Raw genomic sequence first — 20,641 nt, 5'->3', positions numbered from 1 at the left:
TCTTGGCGAGTAGTCTGCCTGACCAGTAGCCCCTTCCTCAGGAAATGATCCCTTTAAACTGGCCACCATCCTCACTGTGTCTCCTGTGGCAGCAGGCTCCACAAAGTAAGCATGTGCCGTGTGAACACTTAATGCCACCTTCCATTATTGGAGTGGCATGAGGCCCCAAGCCAGGCTGCAAAGGGAAGCCGTGGGGCTGCCTGTCGTCTTATGGGTCCCTCAACCCGAGACGGAGGGAAGGACAGGCTGGACAAAATAGATTTGGTTGGCATGAATTTTTGCGGTTTGAGAAAATTTGAACTAATGCAGATTTTAAGGATCATTTAATGACTTTGCCATTTAGAATCTGGACTAAATATAAAATAAGGTGCGGTCAAAAATGCTTCTCCAAAATGAAGTTTCTTTTTTCTTTGAGAAAGAAGAGTTGCCTGGGGTTAGATAAATAAGGCAAACCCTATCATGGGGGCTTCTTCCGAGAGGGCTTGCCCTTGCCATCCTCTGAGGCTGAGAAAGTGTGACTTGGGGATTCGAACCCTGGTCTCCCAGAGTCCTAGCCCAACGCCCCAACCCTGACACCCCACCGGCCCTCAGCTAAACAGATAGATCTGAAATTAGAAGCAGATCAATATAAAATGAAGACACCTGAACAACTGGAACAAATGTTTGTGAAGATAGATGAACCAAAGTGTTTAGTTTTACACTTTAATAACTAAACTATCTAAATTACTGTTGAGGCTGGAAATGGAGGAGCAAACGGTGAAACAGGCACAGAATATACAGCTGGGAAGTTGGTAAAGGTGGTAAAAAGGATTAAAGTTTACGTCCAGCTATGTATAGCTTGCATCTAACTCCAGACAAGATTTCTAAGACCTATACAGGACTACAAATACACGCTGCAAATGTAAACCTGAAGGAAAGGGCTTTTTATACCAATGAACAAAGGAAAAGAGTATTTTTAAACAAAATTGGGACAGCATGCAGCATTGCTTCTTCGTTTCCTTCAGTGTTTTCTTAACGTTTCCTTAAAAGTTTTCCTAATGCAAAAGCATGGAGGCTTTTTGAGAGGTTGAGTGTTCTCTGCCTAAGAAAGGGGTCTGTGGCCTCACAAAGGACAAAGGAAGTCCCTTTTGGTGTTGCTCATGGCATTTGGGTTTCCTGGACTTTGAAATGCTGTGTCTCCCAGGAAGAGAAGGAGGACTGTCCTGCTTCCATGGACATCCCTCCCTCCAGACTCAGAAGAACACCAACAACATCCTGGCAAAACGCAGCCCTGGGACTAACATCGGCCAACCATCACTGCTTTGTGAATGTGGATGTCATTGCAGTTTGCTGTATAGACAACACAGCTACCCCTGGATATTTCATTTCATTTCTATGTGCTGGACATGGGAAAAAGTGAGACAATATTGGACTAAGATCCACACCAAGGCAGACGTCATACCGAAAGACGCATTGCAATGAAAAAGAAGGAGTTCTTCTTTTTTGTTGGATGAACAGCTGGGTAAGGAATACGGAAGGATGCTGCAATATGATTTATGCAAAGCTCATATTAAAATTATAACACTTGGCAGAAGGAACAAACTGACAGTCTTTAAAAGGGATAAGAGCTGGAGATCTTTAAGGAAGATTGGAAGTTGTTTATAGAGTACATGATTAGCACAGAAAGAGAAATAACTCAATATTGTAGAAGGCAAACGAAAATTAGGGAGTACTCCAAATACGGTATTATTTTAGGATGGCTTAGATAAAGTAGAATTGTATTTAGGCATATATTTCCTTAGTGTCTTTGTTCGTTGTGTCGTCGTATAAAAATTATTTACTTGGATCAATTTAGGTTTGAAAGTGATGTATGGGGCGTTTTTATTCTGTAATGCTTATTCCCTTCTATGTAGTTTTATGTAGTAACCAAACACAGAATTAGATCATTTCTATGGATCATCCAATGGATCATTAGATGATTTCTATGGATCATCCTGACTTTGGGATCCAAGGTGAAGTCTTTACATTTCAGGAACTTGTCTAGTTCTTTCCTGGCTGCTCCTCCAAGTCTTAGTCTTCTGATTTCTTGACTACAGTCTCCATTTGTGTAAAAGGACTGAGCCAAGGCATTGGAAATCTTTTTATATTTCAGTGCCTTTCTTAGCTGCTTTAAAGTGGCATAAATCACCTGTGCTCATTATTTTTTGAGTCTTGACATTTGGCTTTACATTCCTCAACACACTCTCCCTGAACTCGGACAATCCAGAGCGGTGGTCCAAGCTAAGGTCTTTGCTATTTTCTGCAAGCAATATGGCGCCATCAGCTTATCTCATTGGCTGGCTTCTAGGGCTGGAATTTCAGCTTGGAACCGGGCACAGCAATTGGGCAACCACCCAAAACACTCCGCCAAATGTTGAGCCTCCTGGCGCAATCCCTTGATGCATGATGGATGTTGCACACAAGCAACGTCCATCATCTCCTCTCTTGCAATTCATGGGCATCCGCTGGCTGCAGCATCCGCAATTCTCCAGAAAGCTGTGCCAGAAGGCTTAAATGTGTTACCCTCATAACTTGCCTTTCCTCCAGTGCATTCAAAGCAGGGCACATGGCTCTTCCCTCGCTTGTCACACAGCATCTCTGCAAGGTTGGTCAGGCTGAGACTGAGTCCCTGGACCATGGTCACCCAGCAAGTTTTATGCCCAATTAGGGACCGGAACAACAGTGGGCAAAGTGCATACCTCAAGCCACATACGTCCAACCCCCTTCTTCTGCCATGCAGGAACTCTCAATCAAAGCATCCCCAACAGATGGCCATCCAGCCTCTGCTTAAAGACCTCCAAGGAAGGAGACTCCACGACATCCCCAACGTCAAAAACAGTTTTTGTCTTCGACAAAACGTATTTTGCACCACAGTGCCCCCAAAAACTCTCTGGGGAGCTTTCTCCCACATTTTTGGTCTAGGAGATGTCTCTTCCCCAAACATGAAGTGACACACTCGGTCCCTTCCTGTTCTTCAGCACCTAAAATGGAACATGGGCAGCTAAAAGATAGCAAAAACGTCCCCGCTTTGAGGGCACTGTGGACAGAAAAAGGCTTTTGACATTTTGTGTGAATGTTCCAATGTCCTCGGGGGGGGGGGCAAGGTGAGCCCCCCGTCTCCAACAGCTGCCCACTTCTGGACTGTGGTCCAGATTCCCTCCAGTTCCCATCCAGTGTCCCAACCCCTTCGCTGCAGTTGGTGGGCTGGGTGGAATGGGGCAAGGCACTGGGGCCACTGGTGGCCGTTGGAGAGCAAGAGAGCAACCTGGGCCAGGAATCCCCCTTGCAGGGCAGGCAGGCGCAAAGGGGTACCCTCTCCCTTGGAAGGAGCACCAGGCAGGGCTTTACCTTTCTCCAGGCTGCGCAGGAGCAGCTCATACTTCTGGGTGCAGGCGCTGTACTCGCGCTCCACCTGCAGCCGGTCATCCGGCAGGAAGTTCTGGGAGTCCTGGCTGCTGCGCAGGAACTCCTGGTAGTGGGTCTCCAGGCTGCGCAGCGTCTGGCGGTATTCCTCAGGTGGCATCGTCCGGAACTGCAGGAGACAGGACCAGTCAGACTGGGGTCCAGGGTATGTGTGAGGCACACACTAAGCACCTTCCACCTCATCCCAAGTCCAGTTCTCAGGCATCAAAGGACCAAGATTAAAGACAAGTCTGTGGCATAGGAACTGTCTGGCAGAGAAATGGGATCACCAGGGAGGATAGTGAACTTGATCTGGGTATTTCTGCATGGCAGGGATTGGACAAGATGGCCCCTGAGGTCCCTTTCCATCTCTAAGACTCTATGATTCCTTGAATTGCAAGAAAAGAGGTTCCATCAATACGTTTGGAAGAAAATCTGGACTGTTTGGCTGTTTGACAGTGGAACCAACTGCCTTGGAGGGCAATGGTGGGCTCTCCTTCTTTGGAGACCCTTCAAACAGAGGTAGGATGGCCATTTCAAGGAGTGCCTTAGTTGTGTATTCCTGCAAGGCAGGGGACTGGACTAGATGCCCCTTGGGGGTCCCTTCCAACTCTGTAATTTTATCCCTGTACAGAAACTCATTGTGAAGAGGAGAGAGGAAACCAAAGGGAGCAGCCAAAATCAGAGGAGGGTCTAAGCTCTGCAGGCACAAAGGGGTGCCATACCCAAGACCCCAGTACCCCTGGAGCCTGGTTCAGACTCCCCAAAGTGGCAGAGCACCATGGACTAAAAAAAAAAAGGTGTTGTGTTTTTTTTGGAGGGGAGCAGTATGAGAGGGGATCAAGAGAAAGCGGAGGCTCACAATGAGGAGGGACCAGGACTGGATCTGCTGGATGTGGCGTTGGAGGTACTGCCAGGAGAGGAGGCTCTTCATGTCAATGTTCAGCTGGTGCCAGAGAGCCAGCAGGCCCTGGTGGGTGCCCTCCAACCTGCAGAGAACAGAACATGCGTGTGGGCACAGAGGTCCCAGGGCACGCCAGGGAGCCCTCCCAAACACCAGGTGGCAGGGGGCCATGGGGGGGCCCCCAGGGCAAGGCCCTTGAGTCCTGCTCTGCCGCCCAAGGGGTCCCCTCTGAATAGGGTCCTGCATCCCACCCTGCAGGTAGGGCTGGGGGTGGGGGGCTGCATGGCAGACCTGCTGACGGCATCCAGGGCCTCCTTGTTGGGTGGGGGCACCAGGAAGCAGATGGACGGCACGACGGACTCACTCCCGGCCGCGTTGAGCACCTTCCACTTGTAGGGCTGGGCGTTGCTGAGGAGGGTGCAGGCGTCCCCTTTGTGCACCGTTATCTGGAGAAGAGAAAGAACGCCAAATTCAGATGGGCACCCAAGGCCTATCCCGGCCCCAATCCTCAGAGGTGTGTCCCCTGCCCCCCAATTCCTCCCTCGCCGCTCACCTCCATCTGCTTGTAGTCACAGACAGCCTGGAGGGGCAGCCGACCCTTGACGGGGTTGGAGGGGCTCCGTGGTTTGAGCTGGACGATGGCCTTGGCGCGCTTGGCCAGCCCTGCCACGTGGCCTTGGTACTCCGTCAGGTGCTCCTTCTCGTCCTAAAGTTGGCAAAGTGGGAGGCACAGGGGATGGTCAGGGTGGGCAGTGCAAGCGCAGGGTGGGTGAAGGTGGGTGGCTGGCCGCGTGTCCCCCTTGCACTCACCAGGGAGTCCTGGAGCAGGTCCTCTAGACGCGTCACGGTGACGGAGCGGTCGCACATGAACTTCTTCCTCATGGTCTCCTGTGTCTTGCACAGGAACTCTTCTGCCTCCTTCAAGTCTGAGAAGAACTGGGGAAAGGGAGAAGCGGTCAGGTGAGGGGCTGCCAGGGGTGTTGTGGGGAGATGGGCAGGCCGGGGGGTGGGGGGCAAACCTGGCCAGGAATTGGCTCCCACAGCTGCTCTGACTGGGACCCTGGGGACGCCTCACCTGGAAGTAAGCCGTGTTCTCCTTCAGGTGGGCCTCAATGCAGCAACACATCTGCAGCATCCAGCTCCACTGGGTCTGAAGGGCAGCCTGGAAGGCCTGCAGGGAGGGATCAGGGTCAGATTATGTGTCGAACCCCCAGGGGGGCTACCAAAGCCACAAGTCCCCAAGACAGCCAGACAGCCAGTGAGGAGAAACCTCCATCATGCTTTCAGTGGCTTGGCCACAGACCTGACATGGGGAGGGGGGGCTTAGCCCTCCTCCCTCCTGTGGAGATAATGCCAGGATGTGGGCATCTGACAAGGGCATGTGATGGACATGTGACTCTCATCACCAGAGTAATGCGCCTGGGCTGTCATGGGACCTGTTGGTACGCAATGCCATGCCATGTGTCATGCCCACCTCCACCGCCTGCTTGGCTGGGTGGTCCTCCTGCAGCAGCCGGTCTCCCGTGCTCTGGATCTCTTTGATTTTCCGCTCGCGCTGCTCCAGCTCCCGCATCAGGCCCTGGAAAGGGAGGAGAAATGCCAGGTTGGGGGACCAGGGAGGGGCCCTTAGTAGCCATTCCCTGCCTGCAGCCCCCGGCCATGTCCCGCCCCAGGAGCAGGAAACCCCCCCCCCCCCGTACCGAGTAGCTCTCCTTCTTGGCCACCATGTTGCTGTTGCGCTCAGTCCAGTCATAGTTCACCTCCTCCTCTTCCTTCTCGTTCAGCCACATCAGCTCCTTTGTGGCCGCCACCACAAATGCCTGCAGGCTCTCCAGGTGCCGCAGCCGGGCCTTGGAAGAGGTCTGCAACGGGACGGCCGTGGAGGTCAGGGGAACCACGCTGACCCTCTTCCTCCTCTTTGCAAGGGACTTCCACCCCCACCCCACCCCTCTGAGCCTGCCCCCCTGGCAGCCACCCTGTGTCCAGTGCCCTGTTCACAGGACCCCTTGCCCACCCACGCATCCCCCTCTCCTCCTTTGTGGAAGCAGCAGCAGCAGCAGAATGCCTGGGAGTGGGCCAAAGGCTCCTGCTTTTATTTTAAATCAATGTAAGATTCTAGATCTCATGTCTAAGCCCAGCTGCTGGAAAGAAGCAACAGCAGGATAGGCTGGGATAGGTTATGCAGTGGTCTGCTCTGCTGCCCATCTCCAACATCCCCCATGCCCATTCCACAACTATGCTGGCTGACCCCACGCCTGCCCCAGAGGAGCCCACAGACACAAACCCCTAGCCCCTCCTCTCCCCTTGCCCCTCTCACCAGCAGCTTGGCATATTGCAAGTCCAGCTTGCTCAGGCAGTCCCGGTAGGCACTCCGTGGGCCGGGAGAGAGCTGGGTCTATGGAGGAAGAAGGACAGTTGGCACTGTGAGCATGAGGGCATCAATGCTGGCACCCACCCACCCACACGCATCCAGGGATCGGCGTGCCACCCTCCCCACCCTTCCATGCCTGGGGACCATGCATGCAAGTGTCAGTCCTGCCCGCACCTCGTCTGCCCGTGCCCTCTCGATCTTGGCCCGGAACTCCTCAATGGACTGGTGGAGGCCACGGTGGCTGCCCAGTTGGGACTCCACAGTGGGCAGGTCAACCCCCCACTCTGCCGCCCCAATCCGACGCTGGTTCTCTTCCACCCAGGCGAGGAGGTCCTGCAGGTAGCGCAGCGTGACGTCGTCCAGTTCCTGCCGTGGGCGCTGGGTGACAGGTATGGTCACCTGGGCTACGGGTGCTGATCCTGACTTCAGGCGCAGGTTGTACTCAGTGCGGATGGCCACCAGGCGCTCGTGCAAGCGGTAGACCCTGCATTGCAGGGGAGGAGGGGTAGTCAGCGAGGCAGCAGCCGCTTCCCCTTGGCAAGCTGGGTGCTACACATGTGCCCAGCTTTGGCTGCCCACAAGGGGGAGAGTGAGGGGCACACCCTTTCATAGACCCTCACCAAACCTATGTTGCAATGGCACAGAGCCAAGGGATGGGGCAGTTTCTGTGGGGAGAGGATGGCCCCAAAAAGGGAAGAAGCTACCACTAGGGGGCACCAGAAGGGACGGATGTCAGGCACAGCCTCTTGCTGGAAGAGGGTCTCGGGGTCTCTATGCTACCGGGGCGACCACCCTCCAGCAACCTGAAAAGCTTCCACCTTCAGTGTTACCAGCTGCTGCCATCAAGTGAGCAGTGCCCCTGGCCTCTGCCAAAAGCAGCCTTGTTCAGGAAAGGGGTAGCCAAGCAGGACAGAGGCGGCCAGAGGGTGGCTGACCTGCGGTACATCTGCTCGCCCTGCGGGTGACGCCCATCCTTGAGGGCCTGGACGTCATTGAAGAGCAGGCGGATCATGGCGTCGGCCTTGTCCAGGTCCCGCTCGATGTCGGCTGACTTCTGTGGCGCCTTGCCGGCATTCAGCAGCCGGATGTCCTGGCGGGAGAGAGGGCAGCATGCCAGGGAGGCTCACAGCCACACCCGCCAGCCTTGCAGAGCGGGCAGCTAGGCTGCCTCCATTTCCCTCTTCCTTTCCTTCCACATCTGGGTCTTCCAGGGGTCTGTGGCCCATCTTACCGACTGCAGGAGAGTGTCAGCCTGGTTCAGCTGCTCCTCGCACAGACCCGACTCCATCTGAAGTTTGCTGACAATGCGCTGAAGCCGCTCCAACCTGGGGAGGGGGAAGAAGGGGGAAATGCAACTGGTCAAGACAGATTCCTCAGAAGTACTTGTGGTCCCCAACCCTGACACTTTTTGGTCTGTCCCCCTCTCCAAATCCCATGCTCGCATTTGCCCTTCCCTCCCTCCTCGAGGCAGCCTTGAAGGCAGAGCCGTCCCACCAGCTGCTCCAAAGCGCCTTTGGCCTCGCTCTGCCGGCTGCGGTTTGGGTTTCCTGATGAGCCCCAAGGCAGGGGGGGGGGGAGGCTGAGTCACTGGCCGTGTGTTTCCCATTAAAGTTGGCAAGGCACCCAGCCCTCCCCAAGAGGAGGGAAGGGCTGCTCCCAAGGCCAGGCCTCCAGGCCATTCTTTGGGCCCTGCCTGCGGGAAGTACAGCTGGAAATACAGTCCCTGGAATCCAGGATCGCCCCTGCCACCATCTGCCCCCTGGCACTGCCAGCCTGTGAGAAAAACTGCCCCAGTGGAACACCCCCATTTACCTCTCGAACTCAGAGCGCAGAAGCTTCTCGCGCTCCAGGATGGCCACATGCAGCTTGCCCCACTCCTTCTCCACATCCAGCGGGTGGTAGCCAGGGGGCACCTTCACCTGTCCGGACTGCACAGCAGCCTAGACCAGCCAGGCAGAAAGGGAGAGAAGATCCTCAGTCAGACGCATGGCGCGTGTCTAGAACACACAGGAGACCCTGGGGGCTCGTGAACTTTCCATGTGAGAGGAGAGGAGAGGAGAGCCAGGGTTTCTCTGCCAGCTTCTTGAGCACACCTGTGGCAGCTAAGGAGCTGGTCTCCTTTCGTGTGCATGAAGCAGACCTTCTTTGGAGCAGGTCCCTGGGGCTGCCTCAGCTCCTGGGCTCAAGTCGCAAAGACAGAGAGTGGACTCTCCCCAACCAAAAAGTGGAACTGGGCACCTTTGGGTCACTTGGACTCAGGTGTGCACCTGGGTGGCCAATGCCACTCAACCCCCCCCCCCCACCCTCTGAGGGCAGCCCTTTGGCATGTCTTAGCCCAGGGGCAAACGGAGGGATCTGGAACCTGCCCCCTGAGCAAGGGCAGGGCAGAGAGTGAGTGGTGCCCACCTCAAAGGACTGGTATATGGCCTTGGAGCGGTTCTTATCGGCCTCTTTGGCGGGAAGCTCCGTCTCCTTGAACTTCAGGAACTGGCGCCACAAGATCTGTGGGGCAACAGGAGAGAAAGACAAGGAGGGTGAGGGTCTTGTGTGGGGAGCCAACGGGAACCTTGGCAGTGGAAGGGCAGCAGTGCCAGCCATGGAGAAAGAGCTCTGTGCCCTCCCAAACCATGTGGGCAAACCCTGTTCGCCTGCTGCCCTCCTCTGTGGACATGGCCAAAGAGTTTGAGAGGGGAGCTTAAACATATTCTGGGCCCTGCATTTGGGGACCCCAAGGCCCAAAGGGGGTGCACATCCAGCAAAAATCCTGCACGTCCCCTGAGTACCAGGGAAGCAGAGGCATGCTGCCGCCAGGGGGAGTCCTTTCCGCCCAGCAGCTGGCATGCAGCCCACCCTCCGGGGCCGTGCCTGGGCTCCTGCCTGTTTCCTCCCGGCAGGAACAATCCTGATCTGCATCCTGCCTGCGCATGGAGGAAGAGGAGAAGGAGAGGCCCTTTCATCTATAGCCAACAGTTGGGGGGGGGGATGGAGCAGGGGAACGCCCACCTGGCTCTCCCTCTGAGTAGTCAAGGATCCCAGGAACACCAGGGAAAGTTTGGGCCAGGTGTGTGGGTGCTGGACAGCGAGAGGGTTATTGTGGGAGGAAGCAGGACAGGACTGCGGGGGGGGGGGGGGGAGATGCCCAAGGGGAAATGGGGCTGCCCTGGAGCAGAGGTCCAGCTGCCACCCCGACCTGTGATCAGGGCCAGAAGGCTTCCCTTGGCACATTGTGGGGACATGGACCCACTGGGTGGGGAGGCTGTCCAGAGGCCAGCACCATTGGGCAGCAGCCAGGACGAGAGGGTGGGCAGGGGGCAGCTCCACTCTCACCTCAATCTCCTCATAGCTGGCAGGGAACTTGCGCTCCTCGAAGACCACCGTGTGATGACGGATCCACTGCAGCAGCAGCGTCACTACCTCATAGTACTCCTGCCAGCGCAGCTGCAGTTCCTGTAAGAGGGGCAACCGTGGGTCCCCCACTGGCCCTTCCAATGCTCAGTTTCCCCCCCCCCCCACGACCATCCACCCTGCCTCACCCAGTGGGACCCAGCCCCACACTCACGTTGGCCTTGACTCCGTCTTGCACGTCCGGCACTCGCGGCATGGCATCGTAGAGGGAGGACACGTATGTGATGATGGACTTCTCGTCCGGCTGGGGCACATCAACATCTGTGGAGGAAGCAGAATCGGTTATCAGCCACCAAAGTAGCACCCCAATTGGCCCCACAGAAATGGCACCCAGGCATCTCCTGTGCCCCACCACCCCACATTGGCACAGTTACCTTCGGGGTCCAGCAGCCGCGTCACCCCCAGGTCCTGCTCGGCCACGGAAAAAGCCTGCTCCAGGTTCTCCACGTTGGTCTGGCGATACACTTTGTTCATGTCAATCAGCATCGGCCTGCACAGCAGGGGGAGGGGAGGAGTGGATAACGAGGGGTGCAATGGCAGCATGAGAGACTCCACCCCAAATGCTGAATGCCACTAACGTCCCACAGCAACACCCTGCCCCATCAGATGACTGGCCTTTGGGAATGGCTTCCTCCCGGGCCCACGCTGGCATTGACTGCATGGCCACTTCTGCCCCTTTCTGCTCATGAGGAAGGCCCTGGGCTGGCCCTGGGGCTGGTACATCGGGAAAACAGAGACCCACACCTTGCTAGCAGCTCCCACACATGACCCCATAGAACTATAGAGTAGAACCGTAAAGTTGGAAGGGGTCAATGCTTTGTCCCTAGAGAGCACCAAAGACAGGAAACTGACAGGGCAGAGAGGACCACAGTACTTGCCTTGCCAAGGAAGCACCCGCTTCTCTTTATGAATGAAAAACTGAGATCTGATGCTTTGCCTGGAAGATTTTGGACACCAGGCTTGATGAAAGGGGGGCGGGGCAGAGACCCCAGAAGCACCTTAGCCTCTCAGCAACAGGCAAGAAGACAGCGTCTGGGCATCACCCAGGCTGCCAGGGACCCCACCCAACCACCTGCCTTCCGCCTTGAGCAAGTCCTGTGCAAAATGGAGGAGACACTCCAGGCTGTTCTTAGTCACTGCCAGCCACCTCCGCACCCACATCCTTCCCTCTGAGCACCCAAAAGGAAGCGTTGCTGGGCTTCCCTAGAGGCAGGACAAAGGGTGGGCACGTAAAGCTAGGACCCAGCCCCCCCCCCATGCAAGAGCTGGTGACCCCCATCCCGGTCTGCCCCTCCTTTTCCTGAGCCATGGCTAGAGGCAGTGGCGGGGGGTAGGCACAAGGGCAGGGGGCACTGGGCTGGTGGGCAGGGGAACCTGGGCTATGAAATCCCTGGAAGGAAATCTGCTTGGAAGTATGTGTGGGGAGGGATGTCTTTGCCTGGGAGGGGGCACTGGCACAGCAGAATACAAAGAGCAGGGAGGGTGGGAGAAGGGGGGTTTGGGGCTGGGAGGGGTCAAGGACAGGGGAGGGCGAGGGGGGGCTGGGTGCACCCCCAAGCAAACTCCAAACTAAGAGGCTCAAGTCCATGCCATGTTCGGGGTCACCATGCCAGGTGGCACTCAGATACATGGGGAGGGGGCAAAGTCCAGGAGAGGAAAGGGAATCCCCCTCCTCAGATGCCTTGGGCTGCTGGGAAGGATGTTCCCTTGGGTCTGATTCAAAGAGACAGGTTGGAACTGCCCAGACCCGCAGGCCCTTCCCCTAAAATCCCAAGAGCAACATGGGCAAAGAGCTGCCATTAGCAGAGCACCCAGGGCACAGCTCCCCCCCCTGAAACCAAGGGGGTCACCAGAACCCACCTCCTCACTCCCACAAAGCTGCTTGCTGTCTGCCATTGATGCTGAATCCCCCCCTCCTCAGGAGGAGAATCCCCCCCAGCACAAAGTGCAAGAAAGCAGAAGATGGCATGGAGGCCCAGGTTAAGGCAGGGCAAGGCTGTGCCCCCTCTTTGCCTATCCAGGAACCCCCTCCCATCTCAAGTAAACTGCAAAGAGCAAAATGGCTGCTGGAGGTGAACATGGGGCTCCAAGGGACTCTCCAAGGAAAGGAGCCAAGATATGGGTCAGGAATTGGGGGGAGCAAAGAATTCCACTCCAGTCCCCATTTGGTGGAGGGACCCATCACTCCCAACCCTAAATCGGGGACTGCCTGAGAGCTGGTGGAGGACTACTTCTGCCGCTGCCCCCCCATGTCACCTGGGAAGAAGCTCCCCAGAACTGCGGAGGACTGTCTTGCCGCTGTGGTGGCTTTTTACCAGGGGGGAGGAGTTAGTGAGATATTTGCTGTGAACCGCCCTGATCTATGGAAGGGCGGTATAAAAATAATAAATTTATTTTATTATTTATTATTATTATTCAAAAACAAGGAGGAGGTGTAAAAACCTATCATGACCATTCATGGTTCCCAACACCCTTGAGACCCCCCTGCACAGAAACCCCAGCCTAATGCCCCCCAACTGCAGCCCTCCCCGGATTCAGCCCCTTCCTCGCCTTATGGAAACGGGATGCAGCAGGCAGGGCAAAGGCCAAGAGGACCAGAGAAAAGAGGGGTCCCTACATTTCTCGGAGGCGCAGCGTGGAGTGGACAGAATATAGTGACCCGCTGATGCTTGAATCTTCTGCCAGTGCCCAGCCATCCAGCCCGTTGGCCTGTGACCTCCTTGGTACTCGTGGTACCGTGCCCGGCCTCTCGCGGGGGACCTCCTCACACACCATTACGACCTGCTCCTTGGACCCTTCTCGTGCCCCCCATCCCTGATGCCTAGCTTGTCTCCGGCCCCGCGGACACCCACTCATTGTGCCCACATTGGGTTCAGAGAGGCTGGCGATCCGGGAAGGGAAGGAGCCTACAGATCCTTGGTGCTCCCTGGGCTGAGTGGCGTGTGCCCACCCCGAGGAGGAATAATGGTTCCCTTCCTAGACACGTGTGGGGCGTGGCACGGCAGGTGGGGTGGGGCAGGCCAGCTCCTGCTTGTTCCTGTTTTACGTGTGTGTGGGGGGAGGAATGGGTTGCCACCTCTTCCCACTCTCCTCCCTCCCTAGGTGTGCCAACCCCTTCCTATTTTCACACCAGGTTAGTGTGAAAACCAAATATGCAGCCAATTGAGGGAGGTGAGATTGGGGTGCAGCAACTGGGGAAGGGGGGAAAAGTAGGGGGAGGAAGGTAGGAGGGATGGCACAGGGAACTCTGTGCCCATGTGATGCAGAATGGAGCCCAGGTGAGTGTTGGGATGCCAGCACTCCTGGTCTCTGGGGAGACATGCCCAGCCATGCTCAGCGAAGGAGGCACAGGGAGGCAGGAAATGGGGAGGCAAGGAAGAGGAAGAAGAAGAGGTCCAGAAGACAAAAGGACAAACACAAAGTATCTATGTATGTCTGTGTGTGTGTGCGCAAGGCAGTCCAGGGGCCACAATGTGGGAGAAAAGGAAATGCAGGGTAGGTCTCCTGAGGAGAATGCCAGTTTTGGTCGGCAGAAACCTCCCCCTCTTCAATGCCTCCATCCAGCTGGGCCTCACCCTTGACTTGGGGAGGGGTTGGGATGCCCACTGGAAGGAGTCACGGCCTCTCTATGCCTTGTGCCCCCTTGGATAGCCAAGGGACTGGGAACACTGAGAGGGACACACACTGCCCAAGTCAAGGAGGAGAAGACCCCCCTGACACTGAAGGAGGGAGTGTGGTGCCTCCTCCTCTGGAGGTTTTCAAACCGAGGCTAGATATCCATCTATGGGGGTGCTTTGACTGTGTCTTCCTGCATGGCAGAAGGGTCTTAGGTGGCCCTTGGGGTCTCTTCCAACTCTAGGATTCCAGCCCAGTTACTCATGCCATTCCCCTGGCTTTCCGGCCTCGGATTCTCCAGGCAGAGAATAAGATAGAGCGGGGTGGGACAGGGTCCGGATCCACTGCTACCTGCCTTGAGGACTACTCATGGGAAGGCTCTGACGGAAGGAATGGTTTTTGAACTCTGGGCTCGTGCCAACACCAGCTCAGGCCACACGCTCCCCCCCCCCCGCCCAGAAGATGCCAGGCCCAGCCAGTTCCAAAGGGCACTGGGCAGCCACCAAGATCCAGGGTGTGGTGCCTCAATGCCAACCACTTCGTTTTGGGGAGGAGCCTCCCAGGCCAGTTGAGGCCCTGGCTCTGTCCCTCCCACCCTGCTCACCCCAGAGAAAGTTGGCTATGGGGCACCCCCCCCCACCCCACTGGGGCCCTTCTTACTTGTGACGGTGGATGATGGCATTGAAAAGCCTCCCGTCGCGCCAGCTGGTGGTGAAGTTGTCGCAGCGCATGCCCTGGTAGCCCTCCACCATGCGCTGGGACCAGAGCAGCAGCTTCTCCTTGGCCGTCATGTCCTCCGACTGGCCGCTCACCTGGATGTCCGAGATCTTGGGGGCAAGAAGGGGGGCAGTAAACACAGGAGTCTGACGGGAGACCCCTGCCAAAGCCTTTTCGCCAGGCAGCAAAGTCCGTCTCCTGCCCTTTGCCCCTGGTGCCCCCAGGGACCCCCAAAAGTCTTATCTAGCTCTTTCCTAGCTGCTCTTCCCATTCCTAGTCTTCTGATTCTCTATTTTGATCAATCAGTGAAAGTGCCTGATTTTCTATTTTTACATTTTTGGCCTTTCATTGTTTATGCATTTATGCATTTATTCAGTAAATATGCAAAGAACAATAAAAGATCAGAAACAGGCAAAAGAGAAGCAAAAGTCACAGGGATAAGAAATTGATAAGGTGCGATCAGAGGAACCGAGGGGCATCAGTAATCATGGTCTTTCCTCCATATCGCCACATAAAGCACAAAAGATAAAAAACCGCCTTTATACAAGACGTTTATACAAGAAAGGAACCTTGTATTCAGCCTTGCATGCCAGCCGTGGGGCATCTTTCCTCCCAGGGAAAGCCTAAGATGCCCCTCAAGACTGGGCCTCTCTGGGTCTTGAAAGGGCATGTGACCCACCAACTTGGGCCCCCTTTTTCTCTAGTCAAAAGGGTGGGGAACTGGAAGTGATGCCACAAGAGGCATCAGCAGCTCCTGGCCACGCCATGGAAAAAGTGGGTGTCCTGAGGCAATGATGGGTGAGTCACACTCAGGAAACCACAGGACCGCATTCTGCTTCCAGCCCAGTGTGGGACAGGCCCGACCCACATTCCTTCCTCAGCCGCACCCTGGATGCGCACCAGCCCCACCACATGCTCCCCCTCGCTGCCGCTGCTGCCTGGGGCAGGCACTAGGGAGGGGAGGGAGGGGAATCTATGGGGGTCTGGGAGGGGGAGAGGAGGGTGTGGGGGGAACAACGGGGCTCTCCATAAACCCCCTGCTTGCTAGAAGGGGGCAGGGATCTCATCTGGCTTCCTCCCTCCCTCCCCAAACTCCCCTCTCCAAAGCCAGCAAAAAATCCCTGCTTTCAAAGCTACCTCAAAGCCTTCTCCTGGCTGCTCCCTTGAGCTACTTAATTAATGCCTCCACCAAAGTCAGTTTTGCATTAGTTTAGGAAACACATCTCAACTGCTACCCTCTCTGTGCGTTGCTAGGGAAGGTCAATGGAGGAGCCCACATCTCTGGGGCACCCCACCCTGACCGTCCCACACAGGGGTTCCCCTGAACCCCAACCCAAACCTCCTGGTTTGCCAACATCTTGTCCTGGCTGCCAGCCCCACAGCTGGGCAGAAGGGAGGGCAGGGGGCAGTTGTGGGGGAAGGAGGTGCCCCATAAGAAGCCCCCCCCCAGGCCAGAAAGCAGGAGCCTGCTCCTTGCCCTGGCAGTGTCAGTCCCATCCTCCCCGCCACATGCTCACCTGGAAGTGGAGGATGATGGTCCAGATCAGGCCCAGCGTCAGCTTGGGATTTCCATCTGCGATGTCATCGTTCCGGATATTGACCAGTTTCACCTGGGAAAGTGAGGCCACTGGTGTTACTGGGAGGGCTCAGACCCCTGGAGCCCCCCTGGACAGAGGAAGGGGGCTCTCCGCCCCCATGCCCAAAGAGCCCCTTCCAGTCGACTCACCTGCCGGTGCTTCAGGTAGTCCAGGGCAATCTGCACGTTCTGGAGTTTGTGGAAACGCATCCGGCCCTTTTCGCGGGGCTGTGGGGGGCAAGTGACAGGAAAGTGGGGGGGTGAGTGCCCCTGCCCCACTGGAACCTGGACACCTCCAACACCCCCTCCAGCTGTCAACCCTACCCCCCAAAAGCCTCCCTCCAGGCCAAGCAGATGGAAGGGGATCCAGCCCAGCCCCCAACAACAGATTCCCATCAGCCAGAGAACAATGGCTGGAAATGCCCCTGCCACAGTTCCCCCCACGGCTTCCTCTTTGTCTCCAGGCTGCTGCTGGCATGAGGACCACTAACCCCTCATTCCCTTCCACCCCATTTCCCATGCGCCCCCCAAGTCCCAGCACAATCCCCTGCTCACATTCCCAAATTGGGGGGAGGGGGCAGAATTGACACACACAGCTAATGGGGGGGGGGAGTTAAAAAGCGCTGCAAAGGCAGAAGCCCCTTGCTGCAAGCACAGACCCAGAACGGAGAAAGCGTCTGAGGAATGAGCTCCTCAGCGGCCCCCCCCAGATGACCAGGGGCAGCGCTTCGCACCCTGAGCGACCCTCACACATGCCCCCTATCTTGGCTGTTCTCCCCCAGAATCCATGGAGAGTAGCCAGGAGGAACTGAGCCATCTGGAGTGGAGTTGGGGTGACAAGGAGACTCCCAAATCCCTGAGATGCCTCCGCAGTGCCAGGCCAGCCACAGGCAAAGCACAGGAGTAGCCATCCAGCCAGCCCATGGCCCTGTGGGGGGCAGAGGCGGGCATGAGGGGCACAGCCCCGTCCGAGTGCAGCAGAGGGGTGTGCGCTGCGGCCACAGCAAAGGTGCCATGCAGAGAAAGCGAAGGGGCAGAACCACTCACTCACCAGCCGCAAGTTCCGGATCACGTCGCGCTCTCTGGGCTGGGCGGCCGGAGGCGAGGGCGAGCAAAGAGGGAAGCAGAGGGCAGAGGGCAGAGGTCAGAAGGCAGAGGTCCCGCCGACAGAGCCAGCAATGGACAGAACAGACAGACAGAGCAGCAGACAGTGGGCACGGGGGAGGAAGAGCCTCCCCAAAAGCAAAGAAGAGTTATTGTGTTAGAGCACAAACACAGGCAGGTGAGGGGTGGGGGTCTATGTGACCAAGAGGGAAAGGAGGCTGGACTAAAATGGCGGGGGAGAAGTCCCAGGCTGGCCTCTTGCTTTCTCTATGTTCGCTAAAACAACCTCTCTCTGGAAGAAGACTTTGGTTCTAGAGATGGTTTGGACTCCATCTCCTATCATCCCCTGACACTGACCACTCCAGCTTGGAGAGCGTGTGCAGCACCACAGTCGGCTGGACATCCAAACTACACAGGGAACCACCTGGAGCCCATGGGGCTTAATTCTTCCTCACCATGGGGCTCATTGGAGGAGTCTCAGCCTCCCTACACCCACTCCCGCCCCAGACCATGCTTACTGCACTTCTGGGGCACCCATGGTAGGGAGACCTGGACCCCACACTCAAAACCATGAGGCGTTTCAAGAGCCAAAGGGGAGCCTCCTTCCTAACTGTACCCCCAAGGCTGGCAAGTTCTTTGTCCCTAAGGACAGAATGGAGGGGGGGAGGAGTATGGTGCAGACCCTGGACGGAGGACCCCCAATGGAGTCTGCAAAGCAATGGGGGGAGAGGTGGGGAGGGGTCCCATGCCACTGAAGAGGGAGGAGGAGAATGGGGAAGGTCCTCCTTCTGCCCCACTCCCTGCCACTTCCAGGCCCTTCGAGAGGGAGGGAGGGGGACAGCCAAGGAGGAGGCCCCAAGGTGGCAGAAAAGTGCCCCACCACCATCACCACCAGGCAAGAGACTCAGGGGCCCATTAGAGAGCAAGCAGGGGGGAGGGGCTGTGAAAAATTCAAGGGGAAGGAAGCAAGGCAGCAATGCAGGGGGCGAGGAGGGGGGCTGCAGTCCAGCCTTGCCCTTAAGACATCTTGGCCTGCTTCTTGCCCCCCCCAACCACCATGGGGCTCTGCCCAGAGGAGAGGCAGAAGAAGAGCATTGTCCTGGGGGAGGGAGAGTGTCCACTGCCCCCCATGAGCAAACAGGGGGAGACTTACCAGGGTGTCTCCCGAGAGCACCTCCAGGAGAGAGATGAGATTGTGTCCATCGCGCAAGTCTTCGTAGAGGTCGTTGACATGGCGCTGGGCCTGGCGGGAGGCAAGGAGGAAATGGTCAGCAACGGTCATGGTGGGCGAGGGGCTGGGCCCAGGGCCCCCCCCACCTACCATAAAGCAGGGGCTTCATGCAACTGCCTCCACCCCTCTCTTGGGCCCTGCTGGACACAGCATCCTGGTGGTCACTCCTCCAGCCACAGGGCTGCCCTGAGCAGAGCAGAAGCAAGCACAGAGCCTGCCACCGTCCCAAGCTCAGCCCCATTGCACCAAAATCCCTTTGGGTTAGGCAGTGCCCTTCAGGAAGGCCTCCACTGCAAGCCCTCAGATGCTGCCTGCAAATGCATTCTGCCAACAACAGCAGCCCTGGTAGGCAGCCCACCCTGGCCTTTGTGTCCACGTCGGTCCCTATCCGTATCTAGCTTTGGGAGGCTACCTTCAACCCCAAGTATGGGGACAGGCAGCAGATAAACAAATGAGCCAAGAAATAAAATGGCCCTGGGTTCAACTCCATCAACCTCTCCGGGGGCCAAAGGGGTCCGAAAGACCCCCCCCCCAGCCAGCTAACCCCTCCCCAGGCAGCTTTGTGGGAGAACGGAAAGAAGCAGTGAAAAAGGGCAGGAGAAAGGGGGAAAGAAAGTGTTTCTGGTGCCCCCCTCAGCCCCAGAAAGGCTTGGCACACCTACCTCTGCTCGCCAGTGCTGGTGCCAAGGAAGGAAGGAGAGAAGGAGAGGAAGAAGCAGAAGAGAAAGAGACAGATGCAGGTTAGGAAGAGAAAACGACACTCCCCACGCATCTGTGTGCCATGGCTGGGGAGGGTGCCAAGGGAGAGGGCCACTTGTGGGGCTGCTGGCACTGCCTACCCCTTCCCCTCTATGTGAGAGTGGCTCAGCCCAACCCAAGGAGTGGGCAGGGCCAGGGCCAGGGAGGATGGGGCTCCCAACACACAACCCCCCAGGAAGGGCCTGCTCCTCCTGGCTCTGTGCTGTGTGTGCCAAGGAGAGCAGACCCCCCCCCCCTTGCTTGACTCTCTGCTGCTCATCACAACAGGGGGGCAAATCGCACAGGGTCCCTAGCTGTCTTCAGGATGGGGTTGAACTGGTGGGTCCCCACCAACATCCCAAAGCAGGGCTCCCCAAGAAAAGGACGCACTCTGGGGAAAGAGGGGCTGCTAGGGGGCGGTTGGAGTTTTGGGGAGGGGGATCTGCACAGAGGCTCCGAGACAAGAGTAAGGAAAGGCAAAGAGAGAGGGAGTGACACAGAGATGGAGAAGGAAGTGGGGAGAGATGGGGGGCTCTCTTCAGCTGCCCCTCCTTTTGGGCCTCCCTCCAACTCACAATCTGCTCTTCCCCCCACCCCAAAGTGTCCCTGATGTTTAGTGGTCCTTCTGGGTGACCACAATCGGACTCCAAAGGAGGAGGGCTGCCTGGGGGTCCCCCACCCCACAAAGGGGGCAAGTGCAGAGGATCTGGACCTCCAGGAAGTGGTATGCCTGTGGTGGCCCTGGTGGGGAGAACCCCACCCGGGGGAGACGGTGCTATGCCAAGGATGGAGAAGGGTGGCATTGGGGCAAAGGATGGGCAGGGGGGCCTGCAAAAACACATTGCCTCCAGCAAGAAGAAGAATGAGGTCATGGGGCGTGGCAGGTGGGGAGGAAGAGAACCCCCCAAAAAGCCCCCCCCCCAACAAAGCTCTGCCTGGAGCAGGGGAGGGGGCTACACATAAATCCCCATTCCGAGTGGGAGGCTCTTTCCCCTGCTCATTCCTCCCAGGACAGAGGGGGGCTGGAGGGGGAAGAGCCTTGGCCAGAGACTCCCCCAAAGAGTCCTACAAGGAGGAGCCCCAGACCGGCAACTGGCCCCATGGAAGGCGAGGGGGAGCCAGGGCTCACCTTGAGCAGGTGCTTGTTGACCCATTTTGTGAAGGTTTTCTTCTGGACCCGGTCTCGCTCGTCTGCAAGAGAGAGAGAGGACGGAGGGGGTGGGGGGGGTGGGGGGGGGGGGGGGAGAGCTAAGGGACTTGGGGTGCCACAAAGTCCCTTTGCAGACTTTCCCACCAGGCCTGTGGGCCTTTTTGTGCCTGGGCAGCCAAACCCCTGTTCCTTTGGTCTTTCTTGCTCTCGGAGGCGCTGGAGCCTCCCCTCCTTGCAGCTGAGGAAATGGACTCAGGTCTAGCAAAGCTCATCCTCCCAACGTCTTTGGTGCAATGATGGTATCAGAGAGCAGAGCATCCGGGAGACATCCAAGGGCCACCCAGCCCCCCCTCCATCCTGCCATGCAGGAACTCCCTATCAGAGCGCTCTCTCTCTCTCTCTCTCTCTGC

At 57.1% G+C, this 20,641-nt stretch overlaps 2 protein-coding genes across 24 annotated transcripts in view; one reads left to right on the top strand and one right to left on the bottom strand.

Moving 5' to 3' along the window:
• Window positions 1-20,641, top strand: part of GRINA (glutamate ionotropic receptor NMDA type subunit associated protein 1) — a 595,197-nt gene that overhangs the window by 410,372 nt on the left and 164,184 nt on the right. The gene's annotated exons all lie outside the window — the stretch shown is intronic.
• Window positions 1-20,641, bottom strand: part of PLEC (plectin) — a 124,175-nt gene that overhangs the window by 19,090 nt on the left and 84,444 nt on the right. For 9 of the 23 annotated variants that reach the window (XM_042463630.1, XM_042463644.1, XM_042463646.1 and 6 more), the window contains 24 exons: window positions 20,211-20,272; window positions 19,006-19,020; window positions 18,266-18,355; window positions 17,060-17,095; window positions 16,159-16,236; window positions 15,950-16,042; window positions 14,376-14,542; window positions 10,475-10,590; window positions 10,255-10,361; window positions 10,023-10,142; window positions 9,102-9,197; window positions 8,508-8,635; window positions 7,927-8,020; window positions 7,631-7,785; window positions 6,870-7,179; window positions 6,642-6,719; window positions 6,025-6,186; window positions 5,799-5,903; window positions 5,400-5,495; window positions 5,135-5,260; window positions 4,878-5,030; window positions 4,616-4,770; window positions 4,283-4,409; window positions 3,367-3,550 (listed from right to left, as the gene is read on the bottom strand). In XM_042463630.1, coding sequence (XP_042319564.1) covers window positions 3,367-3,550; window positions 4,283-4,409; window positions 4,616-4,770; window positions 4,878-5,030; window positions 5,135-5,260; window positions 5,400-5,495; window positions 5,799-5,903; window positions 6,025-6,186; window positions 6,642-6,719; window positions 6,870-7,179; window positions 7,631-7,785; window positions 7,927-8,020; window positions 8,508-8,635; window positions 9,102-9,197; window positions 10,023-10,142; window positions 10,255-10,361; window positions 10,475-10,590; window positions 14,376-14,542; window positions 15,950-16,042; window positions 16,159-16,236; window positions 17,060-17,095; window positions 18,266-18,355; window positions 19,006-19,020; window positions 20,211-20,272 — 2,853 coding nt within the window. The remainder of the gene's footprint in view (window positions 1-3,366; window positions 3,551-4,282; window positions 4,410-4,615; window positions 4,771-4,877; window positions 5,031-5,134; window positions 5,261-5,399; window positions 5,496-5,798; window positions 5,904-6,024; window positions 6,187-6,641; window positions 6,720-6,869; window positions 7,180-7,630; window positions 7,786-7,926; window positions 8,021-8,507; window positions 8,636-9,101; window positions 9,198-10,022; window positions 10,143-10,254; window positions 10,362-10,474; window positions 10,591-14,375; window positions 14,543-15,949; window positions 16,043-16,158; window positions 16,237-17,059; window positions 17,096-18,265; window positions 18,356-19,005; window positions 19,021-20,210; window positions 20,273-20,641) is intronic. The other 14 variants (XM_042463633.1, XM_042463645.1, XM_042463647.1 and 11 more) reach the window with 3 other exon arrangements.

Source organism: Sceloporus undulatus, chromosome 4 (genome assembly GCF_019175285.1).
Source record: "Sceloporus undulatus isolate JIND9_A2432 ecotype Alabama chromosome 4, SceUnd_v1.1, whole genome shotgun sequence".
In the NCBI taxonomy this organism is placed as follows: domain Eukaryota; kingdom Metazoa; phylum Chordata; class Lepidosauria; order Squamata; family Phrynosomatidae; genus Sceloporus; species Sceloporus undulatus.
Note: the sequence above shows the minus strand (reverse complement) of the source record. Positions and strands in the feature narration are given on the sequence as shown.